General features: G+C 45.8%; 1 protein-coding gene across 1 annotated transcript in view; it reads left to right on the forward strand.

The window, feature by feature from the left end:
- The window catches only part of LOC123754093 (titin homolog), an 88,338-nt gene that overhangs the window by 62,925 nt on the left and 2,667 nt on the right, over window positions 1-22,746 (forward strand). Inside the window, exons 12-18 of the mRNA XM_045736255.2 lie at window positions 1,364-1,798; window positions 7,173-7,327; window positions 7,758-7,933; window positions 10,712-10,841; window positions 17,925-18,072; window positions 20,241-20,375; window positions 20,709-20,859. Of these exons, the coding sequence (XP_045592211.2) occupies window positions 1,364-1,798; window positions 7,173-7,327; window positions 7,758-7,933; window positions 10,712-10,841; window positions 17,925-18,072; window positions 20,241-20,375; window positions 20,709-20,859 (1,330 nt within the window). The remainder of the gene's footprint in view (window positions 1-1,363; window positions 1,799-7,172; window positions 7,328-7,757; window positions 7,934-10,711; window positions 10,842-17,924; window positions 18,073-20,240; window positions 20,376-20,708; window positions 20,860-22,746) is intronic.

Below are 22,746 nucleotides of genomic sequence, written 5' to 3' on the forward strand. Positions count from 1 at the left end.
TCGTGATTGGATAAAGTTATCACAATATCCGGCTAAAATGGCCACAGGAACCGGATAAAAGCTGGTTTGGCCGGATGAATATTCGGCCATACCGTATTAATCCCGTCTGTGGCTCTAGACGCATGGTGGAGGAGGGGGTGGGGTGGGTGGGTGGTTTTGGGAGGGTGGGAGGGGTGCGTCGGAAGGGACCACCTGGGTACAGGAATTACCATTAATTTTAGAACACTTAATCATAGCCAAAAATAACTGAAATAAGTACTAGTAATTATGTAATAACAAATAAATAAGTTTCCTAAAAGTAATGTGCACAGGCTGAAGTTTCCTTCAAAAATATTGTGAGTTTTTTTTCCTCCTGGCGGCCTACGTAACGTGCTATAGCTGCCCCACCCCAAGTGGACCTGTCCAACACTGGTCAACCCATGTGCGTCCGTCCCTCGTGTTATACACAGTGCTGCGCCATTAGTGAAATATTTTTTTAAATAACTTTTTTATTTTCATAGTAACTTTGAACATTTTTGGCCAAGATTATGTCTGGTAGCAGCATCAATTGTTCTGGAGGTGTTAAGAGGAAGAAGGTTGTCCTAGCAATTAAAGACAAGTTATGTGTTGTTCAACCAGTGAGGCGTCACAGGCAGCCAAATGCCTTCAACAAGTGAGGCGCCACAGGCAAGCCAAGCGCCTTTAACAAGCGAGGCGTCACAAGCAAGCCAAATGCCTTCAACAAGCGAGGCGTCACAAGCAAGCCAAATGCCTTCAACAAGTGAGACTTCACAGGCAAGCCAAGCGCCTTTAACAAGTGAGGCATCACAGGCAAGCCAAGCGCCTTCAACAAGTGAGGGCATGCAAGCGTTTCAACAAATGAGGTGCATGGAAGCGCCTTCAACAAGCAAGGCCTCACAGGCAACCCAAATGCCTTCAACCAGTGAGGCTTCAGCAGCTGGCAGTCAAAACTAACTTTGCTTAATGAACTGTACAGTAATTTTAAGTGTTAATTTTAGTGTTGTGTTAGCATAGGTTACGTAAATTGTTAAGAATTCTTAACTTCAAGATGTGTGGCATCAATCAAGAAGACGAACACCATCAAGGTAAGTTGAGTTTTCTAGTTGAATATTTAATAATTATATGTGGCAAGGCAATTCAAATTATGTTGTTTTGTGGTATAAAAGTAGTTGGAAATTGTCACTTTTGGACTCGTAGGTGAAAAAGTACCATTATCCGAAAAATGTGATAATCCGGCTGGGGGTCCTTCCCATATAGTCCGGATGATCGAGTGGAGACAGTAAACATCAGGAAAGGATAATAGATGGCAGGAAATGTAAGGAGAATTTATTGAATTTTCTTGTTATTTTGTCTCTCTCTGTAGGATGAAATGGAGGCTGCGGCAGGTGCCGGAAATGCCGGTCGAGGGAAAGACATAGATAATATTATCCAAGCAAATGATGAAGAAATTGCTGATAATGAAGACAAACATTCTGAAGATAAAGAGGAAAAGCAGGAACTTGAGGAAGAACAGGAACAAGAAAAAGAACAGGTGAAGGAGTTAAAGGAGGAAGTGGAGCAGAAGCAGGAGCTAGAGAAGGAGGAGCAACAAGAGCAGGAGCATAAAGAAGACGTGAGTGATCAGGCCAAAACTGAAGTAGCTAAGAAAGAAGAAGCCAAGAAGGAGGAAGACGTGGAGGGCAAGAGAGAGTGGGAAGGAGACGACGAGGATGAGGACGAGGTGGCTCCTAAACGAAAGAAACCCAAGCCGGCTGAGAAGGTATTAAGAGGGGACGACGACTACAAAGAAAGTGACGACGTAAGTAAAAGTTCCACTTCAGTCTGGCCGAGGCCTCTTGTTCCAACTGATTTGTTTAAATTAGTTATTCACTATAGATACATGTATATCATCATGATTTAGACATTACACACAGAAATCACAATAGCGTAATGTGTCAAATGAACAAATCCACAAGGGCCTTGATGAGGGTTCGAACCTACGTCTGAGAGTATCACAGGCGCTGCCTTAATCGACCGAGCTAAGCCACGGTAAAAGAATTGCAACCGGGAAATCATCCTGATTTACCAACGGGTCGTAGGTTCGAACTCTCATCACGGCCCTTGTGGATTTGTTCATGATTTAGACATGTTTGTTTTTATATTTAGTTATAAAAGTATTTTCCATGTAATATCATGAGAGCCATTCCGATTTAGCTGAAATCTGCAAGAATTGTGTAAAATGGTAATAGAAAGGTTAATACTGGGTAGCGTTGCTCCCTAGTAGGAACTTTTAAATGCTGTTTAATCATGTGTCGGGCAGGATGGACTTAGTGCCATTGTATAAGTTAGTAAGCAGAAGTTCCATCTTCCAGAAGTGTACTGAACATTGTTGACTCGTGCTCTTATGTCTGGGAGTGTTGTTAATGGTCACAGCTTGAATTGCTGCCCAACAAGTTATTCACTTCACCCATTTTCCTTCTTTTCATTTTAATGTTTCAAAGTACAGCTTAAAATATTTCAGTCACATAGTGTGTGTGAATACCAGTATGGGACTCATCCTTGTGGACTACTCTTGCAAAATCTTTCTCGCTGTGACACAACCTTACCATATGCGATGTACTTGCATGTTTCTTCAATAGATAATTCGGCAACTTGCGGAACACTGTATTACATGAACAATGTGCCGGTGTGTGTATTCAACTAGTTGTGCTTGCGGGTTTGAGCTCTGGCTCTTTGGTCCTGCCTCCTGCCTGTCGACTGTCAATCAATTGGTCTACAGATTACTGAGCCTACTGAACTCTTATCATATCTACATTTGAAACTGTGTTATGGAGTCAGCCTCCACCACATCACTGCCTAATGCCATCCATCTGTTAATTACTCTGACACTGAAAAAGCTCTTTCTAAAATCCTTGTGGCTCATTTGGGTCCCCTCTGTGTCCCCTTGTTCGCGTACCACCCATGCACGCGAATGCCTGTGTGTGGGTGTGTATAATCACCTAGCCTATTTGTGCCTGCAGGATCAAGCATTGGCTCTTGGATCCTGCCTTTCTAGCCTTCGATTGTTTAAAGCAATGACTCCTGTCCTACTTCTCTATCATACCTGGTTTTGAAGCTACGAATAGTGTTTGCTTCCACGATGTGCTCCTTTAGTTCATTCCCTTTCCCCACTACTCTCTTGCTTAAATAAAACTTTCTAACATCTCTTTGACTCGTCTGATTTTCCAGCTTCCACCCATACACTCTTGTGCTGTTGGTATTCAGTGTGAACATTTCTTAAACCTCCACTCTGTTGATCTCCCGAAGTATTTTGTATGCTGCTATCATACCTCCTGGCTCCCTCCTTTTTTCTAACGTCGACAGGTTCAATTCCTTCATTCGTTCTTCATATCCCATCCCGTGTAACTCTGGGACTAGCCTCGTTGCAAATTTTGTAATCTTTTCCAGTTTCCTAAGGAAGCCGGTCGGCCAAGCAGACAGCACGCTGGACTTGTGATCCTGTGGTATCGGGTTCGATCCCGGGCCCCGGTGAGAAACAATGGGCAGTTTCTTTCACCCTATGCCCCTCTTACCTAGCAGTAAAATAGGTACCTGGAAGTTAGTCAGCTGTCACGGGCTGCTTCCTGGGGGTGGAGGCCTGGTCGAGAACCGGGCCACGGGGACACTAAAGACCCGAAATCATCTCAAGATAACCTCAAGATCTCAAGATAATGCATTTCTTTAGGTGGGGGTCAATGATGGGGCTGCATACTCTTAAGAATGGTCTCACGTAGGAAGTGTAAAGAGCTCTGAATGCCTCCTCACTTAGGTTTCTTACCAAGGTGTTACTTCGTGTCTCACTTGCTTGTGCTTCTACTTAGTGACAGTTGGTGAAAGTGACACGGTAATAGTCGGGTAGTTCACCAGGATTCTGCTTGCCAATGACTGTACTGTATTTCCAAATTGTTTGGGATAAGGTTTTGGGTTTATGTTAAGCTCTTCTCTTGCTTTTATTTTGGGCTGAATGTAGTATTTTCTAGTATCTCCCTATCATCATTGTGATCTGATGATGAGGTCGATCACAATCGACTCAAGAATGGTCCAGGACAGACCAAAACGTCGTCGTCCCTTCACTTTCTAGTGTGTGGTCTGGTCAACGTATTTCAGCCACGTTATTGTGACTCCTCGCCTGCTGATGAAGGAACATTTTGAGACGGTCTCAACAGCATCTCTGTATTATGTAGACTACTGACATGCAGTGACTGCAGTAGATTCTATTGAGGGGGGTAGTAGGATGCAGAATATGAAAATGCAGAATAGAACCAGTGAAGAGCAGAGGTGCCATAGGCACAATCAGAGAACACTGTATAAACATCAGAGGTCTGCGGCTGTTCAACATACGCCCAACGACTATAGGAAATATTGCCGGAACAACCGTGGACATCTTCAAGAGAAAACTAAACTGTTTTCTAAAAGAAGTTCTGGACCAACCAGGCTGTGGTGGGTATGTGGGCCGCTCCAAGCAACAGCCTGGTGGATCAAACTGTCACGAGTCAAGCCTGGCCTTGGGCCGGGCTTGGGCAGAAGAAGAACTCCCAGAACCCCATCAAGCAGGTATATGTGGGCCTGCAGGCCAATCCAAGCAACAGCCTGGTGGACCAAACTCTCACAAGTCAAGCCTGGCCTCGGGCCGGGCTTGGGCAGTAGAAGAACTCCCAGAACCCCATCAAGCAGGTATATGTGGGCCTGCGGGCCACTCCAAGCAACAGCCTGGTGGATCAAACTGTCACGAGTCAAGCCTGGCCTCGGGCCGGGCTTGGTCAGTAGAAGAACTCCCAGAACCCCATCAAGCAGGTATATGTGGGCCTGCGGGCCGCTCCAAGCAACAGCCTGGTGGACCAAACTCTCACAAGTCAAGCCTGGCCTCGGGCCGGGCTTGGGCAGTAGAAGAACTCCCAGAACCCCATCAAGCAGGTATATGTAGGCCTGCGGGCCGCTCCAAGCAACAGCCTGGTGGACCAAACTCTCACAAGTCAAGCCTGGCCTCGGGCCAGGCATGGGCAGTAGAAGAACTCCCAGAACCCCATCAAGCAGGTATATGTGGGCCTGCGGGCCGCTCCAAGCAACAGCCTGGTGGACCAAACTCTCACAAGTCAAGCCTGGCCTTGGGCTGGGCTTGTGCAGTAGAAGAACTCCCAGAACCCCATCAAGCAGGTATATGTGGGCCTGCGGGCCGCTCCAAGCAACAGCCTGGTGGACCAAACTCTCACAAGTCAAGCCTGGCCTTGGGCTGGGCTTGGGCAGTAGAACAACTCCCTGAACCCCATCAAGCAGGTATATGTGGGCCTGCGGCCGCTCCAAGCAACAGCCTGGTGGACCAAACTCACAAGTCAAGCCTGGCCTCGGGCCGGGCTTGGGCAGTAGAAGAACTCCCAGAACCCCATCAAGCAGGTATATGTGGGCCTGCGGGCCGCTCCAAGCAACAGCCTGGTGGACCAAACTCTCACAAGTCAAGCCTGGCCTCGGGCCAGGCTTGGGCAGTAGAAGAACTCGCAGAACCCCATCAAGCAGGTATATGTGGGCCTGCGGGCCGCTCCAAGCAACAGCCTGGTGGACCAAACTCACAAGTCAAGCCTGGCCTCGGGCCGGGCTTGGGCAGTAGAAGAACTCCCAGAACCCCATCAAGCAGGTATATGTGGGCCTGCGGGCCGCTCCAAGCAACAGCCTGGTGGACCAAACTCTCACAAGTCAAGCCTGGCCTCGGGCCAGGCTTGGGCAGTAGAAGAACTCGCAGAACCCCATCAAGCAGGTATATGTGGGCCTGCGGGCCGCTCCAAGCAACAGCCTGGTGGACCAAACTCTTACAAGTCAAGCCTGGCCTCGGGCCAGGCTTGGGCAGTAGAAAAACTCCCAGAACCCCATCAACCAGGTATATGTGGGCCTGCGGGCCGCTCCAAGCAACAGCCTGGTGGACCAAACTCTTACAAGTCAAGCCTGGCCTTGGGCCAGGCTTGGGCAGTAGAACAACTCCCAGAACCCCATCAACCAGGTATATGTGGGCCTGCGGGCCGCTCCAAGCAACAGCCTGGTGGACCAAACTCTTACAAGTCAAGCCTGGCCTTGGGCCAGGCTTGGGCAGTAGAAAAACTCCCAGAACCCCATCAACCAGGCATCAACCAGATCTTGTCTTAACCCTTGGGCTGCACTAGGCAATAGGAGTAGACTCTCAAAAGGTGGCCCTAGAATGTAATAACTGACCCCAGTTCATGTGCCTAGGAAAATGTTCATAAATTTTATAATGTTGAACCAGGTTCTCTGGCCTTCGAAACATGTTCCTCGACCTAGCAAATTATTGATGATGTTTGGAGATGCAAGTTTGGAGAATGTTTGTTTATATATATTTTGGTTTTTTTAAATGTTCAAGATTCATTCTCCTCGTTTTGTCTTGAAATGATTAATTACAATGTCAAAGGGTAATTTTGTCATAATTAAAAATGTAAAGACGCTAATTAAAGATTAGGTTTCTGTTAGGTATATTATATGTTCCAATATGTTTTTAAATTATATTCAGAAAGTGTCATTTTTATTGTTTGATTCAGTGGTACTAGTGGGGCCAGTAAGGGATTTTGCAGTGCCAATGTCTGGAGATTGGTAAGGTAATAGTAATATGGAGCTTAGCTTCCTGTCAATACGTAGGCACCAAATGGCACCATGATGCTTGTAAAATGTCTTTTCTAAAATTGGCCAACAAGTAAGATGTGTAGCTATACAGTACTGTAATAAACAAATCCACAAGGGCCGTGACGAGGATTCGAACCCACATCCGAGAGGATCCCAGACGCTGCCTTAATCGACTGAGCTACGACATGGATACGATGCATCGCGCTATTGTGATTTCTGTGTGTAGTACTGTTATAAATTAAATGGTGATTGTTTGTCTATAGCAAGATGGCACTATAGGCTTTTTATTATGTGGATCTGTGTTGTAGCATTTTGAAGTGCCGTTGATGCAATACAAGTGAGAAGTGTGGAACATAAAGTGTATGGTGCAAGTAAATACTGGGCAAAATTGGTTTATTAACTAAATATATTGTGCATTAGCTAGTGTTATGCTACATAACACACTATTTTTTGTATTATGAAAATACAGTAGAGTATTGCCAAGCTAATGGGTGTATTAATGAGTTTATATAATTGTATATTTGTCTCATTAGCAGGAAGAAGACTCTGAATCTGAAGACAATGTTAAAGTGTCTAGAAAGCGAGAGCGGAAAGTTGTGACTGTTACTGTCAAAAAGAGAAGACGGCTCACTGACCTGGATGCTGAAGATGACGACGATGCTAGTGATGAAGATTTTATGAATACAAGGTAATTTACCTGCTGTTGATGACCAATCCACACTAGAAAATGAAGGGACGACGACGTTCCGGTCCGTCCTGGACCATTCTCAAGTCGATTGTGAGAATGGTCCAGGACGGACCGAAATGTCGTCGTCTCTTCATTTTCTAGTGTGTGGTCTGGTCAGCATCAGCCACTTTATTGTGACTCATCGCCTGCATATGATTACCTGCTATTGAAATTGGCTAAAACTCATCTCAAGATAATAACCTCACGAAGATGAAACAAGTTACAGAGTAGCATAAGAGAAGTGGTGTCATCTAGTTGTTTGAAGCAATGGTTAGAAATTAGTAGCTGCTATCTCACATGTGTTAATAGGCATTATGTGATTATATTTTTACGTTTTTTTACATGTTTCGTATTATCTAAATGGCTTTTATTCTTTTTCATTTATCCGTAGTGAGGAGGAGGAAGAGGAGACAGATGAGTCTGTGGAATCATCATCATCCATTGACACAGATGTTGACAGTGATGACTCTGATGTTGTTGGAGGGAAACGTCGTCGAGGAAGCAGGTGGGAGAGCCTGCCTCTCCGTCGATCAGCACGTAACCGAAGGGGTGGAATGGACGATGAAGGTGTGTACTTCATATTTACTGTATTGTATTTGGTTTTATCATATATATTTTTTAACAGGTTTCTGTTTAACACTATTGCCCACTAACTAACGAACTAACAAACATTATAAAAAATGTTTGTTCTTTATTGACTTGAAGCTTAAAATAGTGTATTTCTGCTCAAAATGGTGGACATGTGCCCTTCTGTCCTTGTGTCTGGCCCCTTGCCCCTTCTGGTGCAATGGAGGTTGGCTATTTTCTATTATTATATAGCAAAGAAATTGTGTGGTTTAATATGATAATAGGGCAAGTGTGAATTTTGCTGACTAAATCATAGAATTTTGTTATTTTCAAGTATTTTTAACATTTTCGTTGCATTTTACATTTTTCAACGCCGAACTTTGGTCTGTTGACCAAAGGTTTTAGAAGCAACTAAGCGCTGCCTGTCATAAATTTATATGATGCGGATCACTATCACTCTGTGCTTTAGTAGCAACCGGGGAAAGTATACACTTCCCATCTGGGGAGCGGTTAGTTGTTTCTGGAATCTTTCCTTATTAAATCTGCTCATAGCACAGTGGTTAGAGCTTTTGTCTCCCACTTGTGGGGTCAGTGGTTCGAGTCTCCTAGTGCCCAGGTGAGTGAAAGGCTTATTACTGTAGTAGTGTGGTTGACAATTTATATAAGATATAATATAAATTCATCCAATTTCATAGAAATGGCTAATTCTGGGACACCCTGTATTTCATGGAGATCTTAATATCATTGAGATTGATTGTTTTTTGTCCTGGTTATATATGGTGATCTTACTTTAACTGGTCTTGGTCATGGTTATAAATCACGGTGATTTTACCTTAAATGTTGTTGGTTGTGGTTATAAATCACGGTGATTTTACCTTAAATGTTGTTGGTCGTGGTTATAAATCACGGGGATCTTACCTTAGATGTTGTTGGTCGTGGTTATAAATCACGGTGATGTTACCTTAACACTTTCGCCCGGGCATGACGCAGCATTGCATCATCCGTTTACTGTCGGTAATGCCGGGGATGACGCAACATTGCGTCATCCGTTTACTGTCGGTAATGCCGGGGATGACGCAGCATTGCGTCATCCACTTTAAATTAATCGCCAAAAATCAGGTTTTTGTCCGATTTTTTTGGGACTGGTTTTAAAATGCGCGCCGATGTCTTCCCATTTTCTTTGTTGAGCCTCGTGGCCCTCAGGCGGCTTGGCACACGCCGTGGGCCCAATGTTTTCGCTCCACTGTTGTGACCAATGTCGCCTCCTCTCGCTTCTCAAACGTGTGAACATTTCGGCTATTTTCCGTGGCTATATTTCTTACTGCAGCTTTAGAAACTATCTACGCTTACTCCACGATGGATAGTGATCATGAACAAGGCCCTTCCAGGAAGAAAATTGCGAAAGAAAGGCTTGAAAAGGGCGGGAATTGGGAGTGTAGCTGGAAGGCGTCTGAGCGCTCACTTGCGGCTAACGCGTGGCCCGTCTTCAACTCATCGGCGGTTGGAGCGTGACCAGGTTTTTTATTTTATATGCTAATGTTCCTCTAGAGAATTCTATTGCGAACCCATTGAGACCAAAATGAAAGACCTAGGACGAAAATTGAGGTGACCAGAGTGAAAATAGTGAAAACATTTTATCGCGTTTGCGCGCTCCTGGGTAACTCGTTCGCACTTTCTCTGTTTGCTGCGATTAATTAGCCGGGCTTTTGGAGTTTATATGCATTTAGTGCTGTAGAGAATTGTATTGCGAACACAATGATACAAAATTTAATCTTGTAGGACGAGAATTAAGGTGACAAAGTTGAAGAGAGTATACACTTTTCAGAATTTACGTGCGCTCCCGTGACACCCTGGGTCCCATATCGCACAGTTGATGGGTGGCGCGCGGGGTACGCCAAAGTGTTAAATGTTGTTGGTCGTGGTTATAAATCACGGTGATTTTACCTTAGATGTTGTTGGTCGTGGTTATAAATCACGGTGATTTTACCTTAGATGTTGTTGGTCGTTGTTATAAATCACGGTGATTTTACCTTAAATGTTGTTGGTCGTGGTTATAAATCACTGGGATCTTACCTTAAGTAACAGTTCATATTTGATTCAAAGCCTCATTTTGATGAGCCTCCATGTAATAGATATCATTAGTGCTGAGTAACCATTGCTTCTAAATATGTGATCATTTTATTATCTATTGTGGGGCTGTTGTGGGTAACAAGTACGGTGTTCCAATACACACACAAATCACAAGAACGTGATATATCAAACGAACAAATCAACAAAGGGCTGTGATGAGGGTTCGAACCTACGTACGGAATGTTCCCAGACGTGCCTTAGTCAACTGTACCACCACGTGGTTGTACTATGTACTTACTTTCTTACTGTACTATGTAGCCGGTCGGCCGAGTGGACAGCACGCTGGACTTGTGATCCTGTGGTCCCGGGTTCGATCCCAGGCGCCGGCGAGAAACAATGGGCAGAGTTTCTTTCACCCTATGCCCCTGTTACCTAGCAGTAAAATAGGTACCTGGGTGTTAGTCAGCTGTCACGGGCTGCTTCCTGGGGGTGGAGGCCTGGTCGAGGACCGGGCCGCGGGGACACAAAAGCCCCGAAATCATCTCAAGATAACCTCAAGATATGTGGTGGTACAGTTGACTAAGGTGCGTCTGGGAACTTCTCATGCGCAGGTTCGAATCCTCATCACGGCCCTTTGTGGATTTGTTGGTGGTCTTCCAAGTTTTCAGCGTGCAGGTTTTTCATTTGTTTTTATTATATATTTTACAGATAGTGAAGTGGAAGAGAAATTTACTAAAAAGCAGAAAAACAAAAAGAAGAAGAGACGAAGACAAAGCTCAAGTGAAGAAGAAGAAGCGAGTTCAGAAAGTGACAGAAGTTATAAACGCAAGAAGAAAGTGTAAGTTTGAGATACACGTTTGATGAGATTTTGAGAGGAGGAAACTTTTTAGTGGTGCTTGTATATATGGTAGTTGTTAATGGGTTAGCTTAATGAGACAGCAGCCTACATTCACCCAGACGGGATCATCATAGCCCGTGCTACTTAGAACGTTTTGTTCCCAGTAGCTGAATTTTAAACAACAACAACAACAACTACATTCACCTTTTTCTCTACATAGCTCAGTATATTGACATTATTATTGTCTTATAATGTGTTAACAAATCAAAAGAGAAATGCAGGTAATACAACTAACAGAACTGATGTAATGGGGATATATATTTTTTAATTCAAATCTATTTTATTATTCAAGTACTTATACATTGAATATCTTTGTGGGGTAAGAGGACATTTATTAATAAACAAATAACACAAGATGCTCATGTGAAAATGGCAGGGCTGACATTTTGGTCCATGCTAGTTCCTCATCGCGTCAAAGCTGAGGGACGAGAGGAAGGAACCATTATAAGGCAAGTGAGGCGGGGAAGTGTCAGTGGGTAAAGGAAGGTACGAATACCCAGATAAAAGCAACTGGTCTCTCGCGTGCTTTTTAGTAGTTTCTTTCCTGTTATTTCCTCAGCTTCAAGGTGGTGATGGACCAAAACTTTGTCCCTGCTATTGTAAGAGTCTTACACTGTTCCATGTTGTAATTGTGCATGTGTGTGTGTGTTTAGGGGAGAGGGAGTTGTAACACCCATTAAGGGAGCATGTCGGCCGAGCGGACAGCACGCTGGACTTGTGATCCTGTGGTCCCGGGTTCGATCCCGGGCGCAGGCGAGAAACAATGGGCAGAGTTTCTTGTTACCTAGCAGTAAAATAGGTACCTGGGAGTTAGTCAGCTGTCATGGGCTGCTTCCTGGGGGTGGAGGCCTGATTGAGAACCAGGCTGTGGGGACACTGAAGCCCCGAAATTATCTCAAGATAACCTCAAGACCCCTAAACATGCGCACACACACAACTACACAATTACAAAGTGGAACTGTGTAAGACACTTACACTGTTACACCATTTTCATGTGTGTGTGTGGGATGGGTTATTTGTTTCTCAACCACATTGTTGTGACGTATTCTCTGCACAGGGCTTAGTGTTTATCTGGGAAGTGGAGTCAAATTATCACAGGTTTTGGATGAAAGGAATTGAGGCTCTGATGGATGCATAGGGATGTTGACAACTGAATGGATAGAGGGATTCATGGAATGGAGAATAAGGCCGAGGAAACAGTATGATCAAGACGACACTACTTTTATTAATGAGTACTTCGCAACATTTTCTCAAACCTTGTGTTATTCCCCCCCTATGGACAGCGCCTTGACGTGGCGGGGGGGCTTGAGCTACTCCCATGACCCATCGGGCAGATGAGTGCGGCTTGTGATGCCCCTTTTCTGGCTGAAGGAGAGGAGTCAGACTAAGCTGTCCACCGCTGCTTCATGACATCCATGTGTTTGCCGTGCATGGTAACCATATACTTCCCATTTTCCTTCTCCTGGAACTGGGGTCTACCCGGGGGCTGCGGCATCTGGGTAGCATTCTGCTTCTTCGATGGGAGATTGGGGTGAGACAGGAAGTTCAGTGTGGTCGTGTTGAATTAATCTCCGAGTGATCCTTGACTAGGGTCATGCAGGCAGTGGGAGGGCAAGCCCTTCTCAGTTGTGGGGAGGCACTAGACTCCTCCACTAGTTAGTTTTGTTTAGTTTTATATTACCTGTCAGCTGTCCCTGTCAGGAGTGGGCCTGACAGCAAGAGTAGACAGTGCTCGGGATTCGTAGTCCTAATGTTCCGGGTTCGATCCCCGGCAGAGGCGGAAACAAATGGGCAGAGTTTCTTTCACCTTGATGCTTCTGTTGCCTAGCAGTAAATAGGTACCTGGGAGTTAGACAGCTGTTACGGGCTGCTTCCTGGGGATGTGTAACAAAAAGGAGACCTGGTCGAGGACCGGGCCGCGGGGACGCTAAACCCCAAAGTCTTCATAAGCCAAGATAACCTCTGATGGTGTTGATATCATACCCTCTATTCAGGACACACTGGTGGGTATCAGTTCAAAAACATGAAGTAGAATGTGCATTTAAAAGGAAGTTCCTCCCGAGACTCGCTCGGTGGATGACCAGGTCTGCTAGTTTAATTTCAGTGTATGATCTTTCAGGGGCAAGCTATGAACTCCTGGTGAATACTCCATTTCCCTTGAGTTTGGCAGTCAGAGTAGAAGGGGGTGCAGCCCCTCTCACCTACATAACCTTAATGTCTGCAGCCCTTCAAACTCTTCAAATAGTATCGGACACCTCAAAGCCCCAATATGGAATTTTCAAACACAATGAGAGTAGTAAAGTCAGTTGAATGATATTCCCCAAATCCCATTGTACAGAAAATACAGGAATGATCTACTGACTTTCCACCAAAACAAATCTGTATAGCCATGTGGTCTTCGACTTATGTTAGTATTCTTGAGAGTGAAGAGGAAGAAGGCCAGCAATATGCCGCTAATTCTGATTGCAAGTAACAAAAATAAACTCTTCCCTGTGATTGAATTAACTACATATTAAGATACTCTCAAAATTGACAATTTGCAGCATGCTTATGAGTTACCAACAGCCTGACAGATGAGCTATCCTGAGGTTCCAGGTCCGATCCTCGGTGGAGGCGGAAACAGATGGGCAGAGTTTCTGTCACCCTGATGCCCTGTTCACCTAGCAGTAAATAGGTACCTGGGAGTTTGACAGCTGCTATGGGCTGCTTCCTAGGAATGTGTAACAAAAAGGAGGCCTGGTCGAGGACCGGGCCGCGGGGACGCTAAACCCCGAAATCAACTCAAGATAACCTGAAGATAACCTACTACAAGAAGGTACAGTGACAATGTGGTGCAAATAAGAGCACACACCTGATGATCCTTTCAAATATGTTTAATCTTAACCTTTTCCGGGAAGGTCTCTCAGTAGCTTCCTGATGCTACATCCTGGCTGTAACCAAGCCTGAGACCATAGACTCAAAGCTCATTCCTCTCTGGTATGCACAATTAGGTGAGTACATATCCCAGGAGCACCTACTGGGGCCCTGGACCCCCAATATTGGTAAGAAGGAAACCTGGAATTAGAGATCACCACAGAACCAAACGAAAAAGGTCACCAAATACACAGCCTCAAAATCAGCTGCTACTTAGGGGTCTTGCCCAGCTCCATTCATGAGCCTGTTGTTGACCTGGGACTAGCTTCTCTGTAGGGCCCCCAGCAGCAACTTAATGGGTCTTGCCCAGCCCCATTCATGAGCCTGGTGTTAACCTGGGACAAGCTTCTCTGTAGGGCCCCCAGCAGCAACTTAGGGGTCTCACCCAGCTCCATTCATGAGCCTGGTGTTAACCTGGGACTAGCTTCTCTGTGGGGCCCCCAGCAGCAACTTAGGGGTCTCACCCAGCCCCATTCATGAGCCTGGTGTTGACCTGGACAAGCTTCTCTGTAGGGCCCCCAGCAGCAACTTAGGGGTCTCACCCAGCCCCATTCATGAGCCTGGTGTTAACCTGGGACAAGCTTCTCTGTGTGGCCCCCAGCAGCAACTTAGGGGTCTCACCCAGCCCCATTCATGAGCCTGGTGTTAACCTGGGACTAGCTTCTCTGTAGGGCCCCCAGCAGCAACTTAGGGGTCTCACCCCGCCCCATTCATGAGCCTGGTGTTGACCTGGACAAGCTTCTCTGTAGGGCCCCCAGCAGCAACTTAGGGGTCTCATCCAGCTCCATTCATGAGCCTGGTGTTGACCTGGGACAAGCTTCTCTGTAGGGCCCCCAGCAGCAACTTAGGGGTCTCATCCAGCACCATTCATGAGCCTGGTGTTAACCTAGGACTAGCTTCTCTGTTGGGCCCCCAGCAGCAACTTAGGGGTCTCACCCAGCCCCATTCATGAGCCTGGTGTTAACCTGGACAAGCTTCTCTGTAGGGCCCCCAGCAGCAACTTAGGGGTCTCACCCAGCCCCATTCATGAGCCTGGTGTTAACCTGGGACAAGCTTCTCTGTAGGGCCCCCAGCAGCAACTTAGGGGTCTCACCCAGCCCCATTCATGAGCCTGGTGTTAACCTGGGACTAGCTTCTCTGTAGGGCCCCCAGCAGCAACTTAGGGGTCTCACCCAGCCCCATTCATGAGCCTGGTGTTGACCTGGACAAGCTTCTCTGTAGGGCCCCCAGCAGCAACTTAGGGGTCTCATCCAGCACCATTCATGAGCCTGGTGTTGACCTGGGACAAGCTTCTCTGTAGGGCCCCCAGCAGCAACTTAGGGGTCTCATCCAGCACCATTCATGAGCCTGGTGTTGACCTGGGACAAGCTTCTCTGTAGGGCCCCCAGCAGCAACTTAGGGGTCTCACCCAGCCCCATTCATGAGCCTGGTGTTGACCTGGACAAGCTTCTCTGTAGGGCCCCCAGCAGCAACTTAGGGGTCTCACCCAGCCCCATTCATGAGCTTGGTGTTAACCTGGGACTAGCTTCTCTGTAGGGCCCCCAGCAGCAACTTAGGGGTCTCGCCCAGCCCCATTCATGAGCCTGGTGTTGACCTGGACAAGCTTCTCTGTAGGGCCCCCAGCAGCAACTTAGGGGTCTCATCCAGCACCATTCATGAGCCTGGTGTTGACCTGGGACAAGCTTCTCTGTAGGGCCCCCAGCAGCAACTTAGGGGTCTCATCCAGCACCATTCATGAACCTGGTGTTGACCTGGGACAAGCTCCTCTGTAGGGCCCCCAGCAGCAACTTAGGGGTCTCACCCAGCCCCATTCATGAGCCTGGTGTTGACCTGGACAAGCTTCTCTGTAGGGCCCCCAGCAGCAACTTAGGGGTCTCACCTAGCACCATTCATGAGCCTGGTGTTAACCTGGGACAAGCTTCTCTGTAGGGCCCCCAGCAGCAACATAGGGGTCTCACCCAGCACCATTCATGAGCCTGGTGTTGACCTGGGACAAGCTTCTCTGTAGGGCCCCCAGCAGCAACTTAGGGGTCTCATCCAGCACCATTCATGAGCCTGGTGTTAACCTGGGACAAGCTTCTCTGTAGGGCCCCCAGCAGCAACTTAGGGGTCTCACCCAGCCCCATTCATGAGCCTGGTGTTGACCTGGGACTAGCGTCTCTGTAGGGGCCCCAGCAGCAACTTAGGGGTCTCATCCAGCCCCATTCATGAGCCTGGTGTTGACCTGGGACAAGCTTCTCTGTAGGGCCCCAGCAGCAACTTAGGGGTCTCATCCAGCACCATTCATGAGCCTGGTGTTGACCTGGGACAAGCTTCTCTGTAGGGCCCCCAGCAGCAACTTAGGGGTCTCATCCAGCCCCATTCATGAGCCTGGTGTTGACCTGGGACAAGCTTCTCTGTAGGGCCCCCAGCAGCAACTTAGGGGTCTCACCCAGCCCCATTCATGAGCCTGGTGTTGACCTGGACAAGCTTCTCTGTAGGGCCTCTCATCTCATGTTAACCACAAGATAAATGGTGTTGTTATATATACTGCTTTGGTCAGCAGTGTGCAGTGGAGCAAAGTTCTCATCCTGTAACAGGTAAGTATGTTTCTTTTTGTATCAAAAGTCCCTTGTCTTGTTTGCCGAAGACTTATTCTTTGTGTCTGGTCTACCTGTTTGACCACTTTTTCCTCTTTAGGCCCATTCTTGGCTGGAAATCATGACTTCTCTTGCTTCTGGGCATGAAAGCACTGTCAGTAGTTCTCCAGAATGCAAGTCATTACACTTTATGGATGTGGGTCACTCTTGTCACCTCTGTCCTTCTGCCTCGGGTGTGCATGTTTGTTGTTGTGGTTGTTGGACATGTGTTTTAGCTTGGCCACCTTTTGGTTGGCAGTTTACCAAGCGATGGTTGCATTATGGGATCAGGTCTTCCCGTTCCATCTTTAGCAGCCCCATCGCCCTCCTTACAGTTCTGGGCTGGTGGTGGTGTACCCTTATTGTTCTACATCGAAGAAGGTAATCAGTTGGATTTGAACACCTGTACCGGGTTCACTCCTTCCCATTTTGCTGCCTCTTCATCTGCCACCACGGGGCCGGCCCTTCCGGCTTCTGTTCTCTCGGCTTCTCAGGATACCCTGTTAGTTTGTATGCTGGTGTTGCATTGAGCTGGGGTCCAGGGGGGGCCCTGATGGATTGGAGGCTTGCAGCCTTAGGCTTCAAGATATGCAACCCCCAATCCTTGGGGGGTTGCTCCATTCAGGTCACTGATGGGTTTTTGTTTTTCTGGTTCATAGGTTCTGCTTTCCTTGTAGGGTGATAACTGTTCAACATTGTTCTGTGCTGGTTCATTCCTGGTTGAACCGCGCCTGACCCCTCAAAATGCTGTTACATCTTTGCCACCACACGCCTCAGCTGAGGTTATCTTGAGATCTTGATATCAGTTGGTGTCTCACTTTTTGGCATTCAATTGATTCTGCAGGAAGGCCCACGTGATCTCACCAGGCATTTTGGGGTTTGTGTGCACCCACATTTTTCTGAGGGTACCCCATTTTACCTTTCCAAGAAGTTTGTTTTCAAGGGCTCCTCTGTTTGCCTTGAAGTTCTGTTATTGCTGCAGTATTTGGCCTTCAAGATGGTCTCATTCATCTTTCTCCCTTCCATTCCTGTCCTGTTCCAGTTGCCTTGGCTCTCGGCTGGTGATTGGTGGTTGATTCTGGCCTGTGGAAACATTTTCCACTGGCAGGTGAGAGCGTCTCGGTTTGTGCGTTGGTGGTGGTTCTGGCGATGCTCTTATTAGGTCCTCACATGTTCATAGCACATACCTTTGTTCTCTGTGTTCTCTCTTGTTTGTGTGGGTTTGTTTCCTAGTGATGTCTGTTCTATTCAGGTTTCAGTATTACCTCAATTTCCATCTCTTATTCATGTTCCACTCAGTTGCATTATGTTCTCCCATATTCTTGTATGTTCTATCTTGTTGTCCAGTGTTCCTTTTTTTCCTGCTGAGCCCACATCCTTCTCTCCAGTTTCATCTGTTTATTGTCCTACTTTGTCCTCTTCCTCCCCCTTTCTCTTCCTCTTCAATTGGCTACTAAAAACACATTGTAAACACGTACGATTTTATTTTCAGGTCACGAAAAAAGAAACCCCAAGCAAGATCCAAAGGCAAGAAAGGCAAGAGCAAAGGTGGCAGAAAACAAGCCAAATCCAAGACCAAACCCAAAAGAGAAAGTGGAGACGAGGGGGAAGACAAGGAGAAGAAGCCTCCCAAACCCAGAGTCAGTAATATTATCTTGTTTTTCTCCTCCAAAAATGTTAACTAATGGATTGATAAATATGTTAGTACAGTATAACGAAAAAACATTTTTTCCTTTACTCTAACTTAGCAACCATACGAAACCCCAAACAGGCCAATTATTGCAGGCGATGAGTCACAATAACGTGCCTGAAGAATGTTGACCAGACCACACACTAGAAGGTGAAGGGCCGACGACGTTTCGGTCCGTCCTGGACCATTCTCAAGATCGACTTGAGAATGGTCCAGGACGGTCCGAAACGTCGTCGTCTCTTCACCTTCTAGTGTGTGGTCTGGTCAACAGGCCAATTATTCCTCAATACAATACAGTTTAACATTGGTAAAAACTATTGCAAACTACGTTAGTAATTCACGAAGTGAAATACTATTCTTGGAAGAAATATTTACAAGTTACTGTATGGTATATAACATTTCTTTGGCTGTTGGGCAAAATGGTCCTTGCTTACTAGGCCTAGTAGTACAGTTCTGACAATTAGATATGATACTATGACAACTCTTAACTTATCCAAACTATACAGGAAAGAGCCCCTCACCAGGTAAGCTGGACTTCCGGATAAGAATGAATTATTACCAGGAAAGTAAACAAATTTACATTTGCAGTTTTTTTGTACCACAACCAACGTAGTGCTGTACCTGTAATTTGAATTTCCACACACACTATAAATAAAAACTATAATTCAAAACAGAAACTTCAGCTTACCTTGTTGTAGTATGTCTTCTTGATTGATTTTGTAGGTGTTGAAAATTGATATAAGACAACACTAGAATTACTGTTGACCAGACCACACACTAGAAAGTGAAGGGACGACGACGTTTCGGTCCGTCCTGGACCATTCTCAAGTTGAATTAGAAATTACTGTTCATGAGCTTGGTAAGGTCAGTTTCGATTGTCAGCTGCTGAAGCATCCTGCGTGGAGGCTCTTGGCTTTCTGGTCAGGCTTCACTTCTCCTCTTCACAGTATAGTGCCTTGCTTAAACCTGGAAATCAAACCATCGCTTCTCCTGAAATCCAGTATTCCAAGGCTAGCTGCAAACCTGCTGAGCATTCCTTATTTCTGCACTGTGAATTGTCGCACCAACTGTGTGGTGCTGTGCAAACCACTTGTACACGTCCTCGTCCTACTCTACATGATGTGCAGGCATCAAGTTGGTCTATTACACCCTGTGCAAACCACTTGTACACGTCCTCGTCCTACTCTACATGATGTGCAGGCATCAAAGTTGGTCTATTACACCCTGTGCAAACCACTTGTACATGTCCTCGTCCTACTCTACATGATGTGCAGGCATCAAAGTTGGTCTATTACACCCTGTGCAAACCACTTGTACACGGCCTCGTCCTACTCTACATGATGTGCAGGCATCAAAGTTGGTCTATTACACCCTGTGCAAACCACTTGTACACGTCCTCGTCCTACTCTACATGATGTGCAGGCATCAAAGTTGGTCTATTACACCCTGTGCAAACCACTTGTACACGTCCTCGTCCTACTCTACATGATGTGCAGGCATCAAAGTTGGTCTATTACACCCTGTGCAAACCACTTGTACACGGCCTCGTCCTACTCTACATGATGTGCAGGCATCAAAGTTGGTCTATTACACCCTGTGCAAACCACTTGTACACGGCCTCGTCCTACTCTACATGATGTGCAGGCATCAAAGTTGGTCTATTACACCCTGTGCAAACCACTTGTACACGTCCTCGTCCTACTCTACATGATGTGCAGGCATCAAAGTTGGTCTATTACACCCTGTGCAAACCACTTGTACACGTCCTCGTCCTACTCTACATGATGTGCAGGCATCAAAGTTGGTCTATTACACCCTGTGCAAACCACTTGTACACGGCCTCGTCCTACTCTACATGATGTGCAGGCATCAACGCTGGTCTATTACACCCTCACCTGCTAGTGCCTGCACCCTTCACACTCACTGGCTACTATGTATTCGATGTAGTCATCTTTGCGTTTCCTTACATTAGTGACAGTTCTAGTTCCTGACTTGAGACATGACCGAGCAGTCATGTCTCAACCTTCCAGCTTATTTGTATGTAAACATATTTATGTGTACTTATGTTTATAAATGTATGCAACTGTGTAGTGAAAAGTACCTGAATATTTTTTTCAGATTAAATACTCTAAACCTCCAAAACCAAAATCGGAAGAAAATGCAGAGGAAGAAATCACGCAGCGCAGAGTTACTCGTGGTCGCCAAGTTAACTATTACGATGCTCTTATGTCAGATGAAACAGAGGAAGAAGAGGTAAGGATAAGGAACCTGTTAAGTCAGAGTGTATTGCTATGTGTACATGGCGTCGCATTTATGGTTGGCCTCGGGAAGCATATACAAGTGCTGTACGTGGTAGTAAATATAATAATAATAATCCTTTTGTTGTAAAAATATAATGATATGAAATATGAGTAAATTGTTTGGGAAAATGTGTTGGAAACAGTAGATGGAATAATGAAGCAATCAAAAAAGGAAATAATATACAAGCAGCTGCCATGTTGTTTGTTGGCCACGTGAAAGTACGACAGTATTGAATTATAGTGTTACTTATTCGTATAATTTTTATACTTGTTCATACTTTTTCAGCCTGCGAAGAAATGGAGAGGCAAGGTGATGAAAGGAGAGCGAGTCCCTACAGAGAGTAGTGAATACGAAGCGTCAGACGATGAGAGAATGAAAAGACGGGGAGTGAGTGGAGGCTTGGGAAGGGGCAAGGTCATGAAAGGTGAAGAAGAAGGTAAGTCAAAATTGGTAGTAAGAAATATAAAACTATATTTATATAAATTAATAGCTATAAGAAAGAATTATCCATCTATCCACCTACCTGTTGAAGATTCCGAGGATTAGTATTCCTTCCGAGGATTGGTATTCCTTGGAGTGCAGCAACCAGCCTCCTGGTTGCTCTTCCCATAAAATAAAAATAGAGTTTTTGCTTGCCTTCTTTTATCATTGGCCTCATTTATAATCAGCTCGTTCGTTCGCCTCAAGTACTGATACGTATTAGCATGTCCGAATTAACGCTGTTGAATGAACAATTAATTACACAGTGTGTATGTGAGAGCATTACTTTAATATGCATCACCAGAATGGAACCCACACCTTGTGAAGCATAAAGAGAAACTTGAGGAAGTTAAGAGGGTTGCAACTAGATTAGTACCAGAGTTGAGAGGCCTCAACTATGAGGACAGGTTGAGAGAACTCCCTCTCACAACCATTGAGGAGTGAAGAAACAGAGGGCATATGATTATTACATAAAAGATCCTGGAGGGCATAGACAAAGTGAACAAAGGAAACCTATTTAAATTAAAAAGAGGTAGGCTAAAGGGTCATTGAAAGCTGGACGTGCAGTAGTCAGAGAGACAGTACTGTACAAGGAAATGCTCATTTCCTGTATGGGTGGTCAGCAAATGAAGTGCATTGAAGGACAAGGCTGCCGAAGTCAATTGCATCCTCAACTTTACGGAAAAGTACGATGAAAACATTGATGTTGAGAGAGGTATTTATCAGGTATAAACAGGTAGGAGGAGGGGCATAAAGAGCTAATCTCGCTCCCATGTAGTCACTGGTAGGTAAGCACTTTGTCAGTAAAAGTCACAAGGTCACTGTTATTATAGGTGTCTGTGGTGTTGCTTCCTCGTAGTCGTCGTCATCATAGTCTTCGTCCACTTCAGCGGTAACAGTCTGGAATATCTCTGCTCATCTCACCATGTCTGGGATCATTCATCACATCATGTCCAGGATCATTGCTCATCTCACCATATCCTGGGTCATCAGCATCTATTTCTAGCCATTCAACAGCTTCAACTACATCCAGCCTCTCTGAATTTTGACCAGCATGCTGGAACATACTATGGATATGATCAATAAATTCTTCAAAACTTGTATCATCCTCTTCATTACTAGAGCTGTGATGACATTCTTTCATGAATTCTTCAAAGTTGACTCCTTCACCTCACTCCACACTTTGGCCCAGTTATGTATCTTGAGGTTATCTTGAGATGATTTCGGTGCTTTAGTGTCCCCGCGGCCCGGTCCTCGACCAGGCCTCCACCCCCAGGAAGCAGCCCGTGGCAGCTGACTAACACCCAGGTACCTATTTACTGCAAGGCGCCCGGGATCGAACCCGGGGCCACAGGATCACAAGTCCAGTGTGCTGTCCGCTCGGCTCCCCCTTGTACTTGTAGTAACTTGTACTTGTGGTCGATCTCGAACCCATTGTTGTTGTGACGACTTACACTGAATTTTGTAACTATCTCATCAAGATTGTAACTTGCTTAGCTAAATGAATTGTGGGGTTCAGTCCCTGAGCCCATTATGTGCCTCTGTAACCCTTTCCACTACCGCCCACAAGATGGGTATGGGGGTGCATAATAAATGAACTAAACTAATAAAAACTATCCTAGTTCCACATCTTCCTCAAGCGGTAAAGTCACCAAAACTTCATTTGGCATCTTTTTGGTGTACAACTTCTTGATCTATAGGCAGTAGTCCTTAGCAGTAAATAGGTACCTGGGAGTTAGACAGCTGTTACGGGCTGCTTCCTGGGAATGTGTAACAAAAATAGGAGGCCTGATTGAGGACCGGGCCGTGGGGACACTAAGCCCCAAAATCATCTGAAGATATG

The sequence above is a fragment of the Procambarus clarkii genome, chromosome 6, assembly GCF_040958095.1.
Source record: "Procambarus clarkii isolate CNS0578487 chromosome 6, FALCON_Pclarkii_2.0, whole genome shotgun sequence".
In the NCBI taxonomy this organism is placed as follows: Eukaryota; Metazoa; Arthropoda; class Malacostraca; order Decapoda; family Cambaridae; genus Procambarus; species Procambarus clarkii.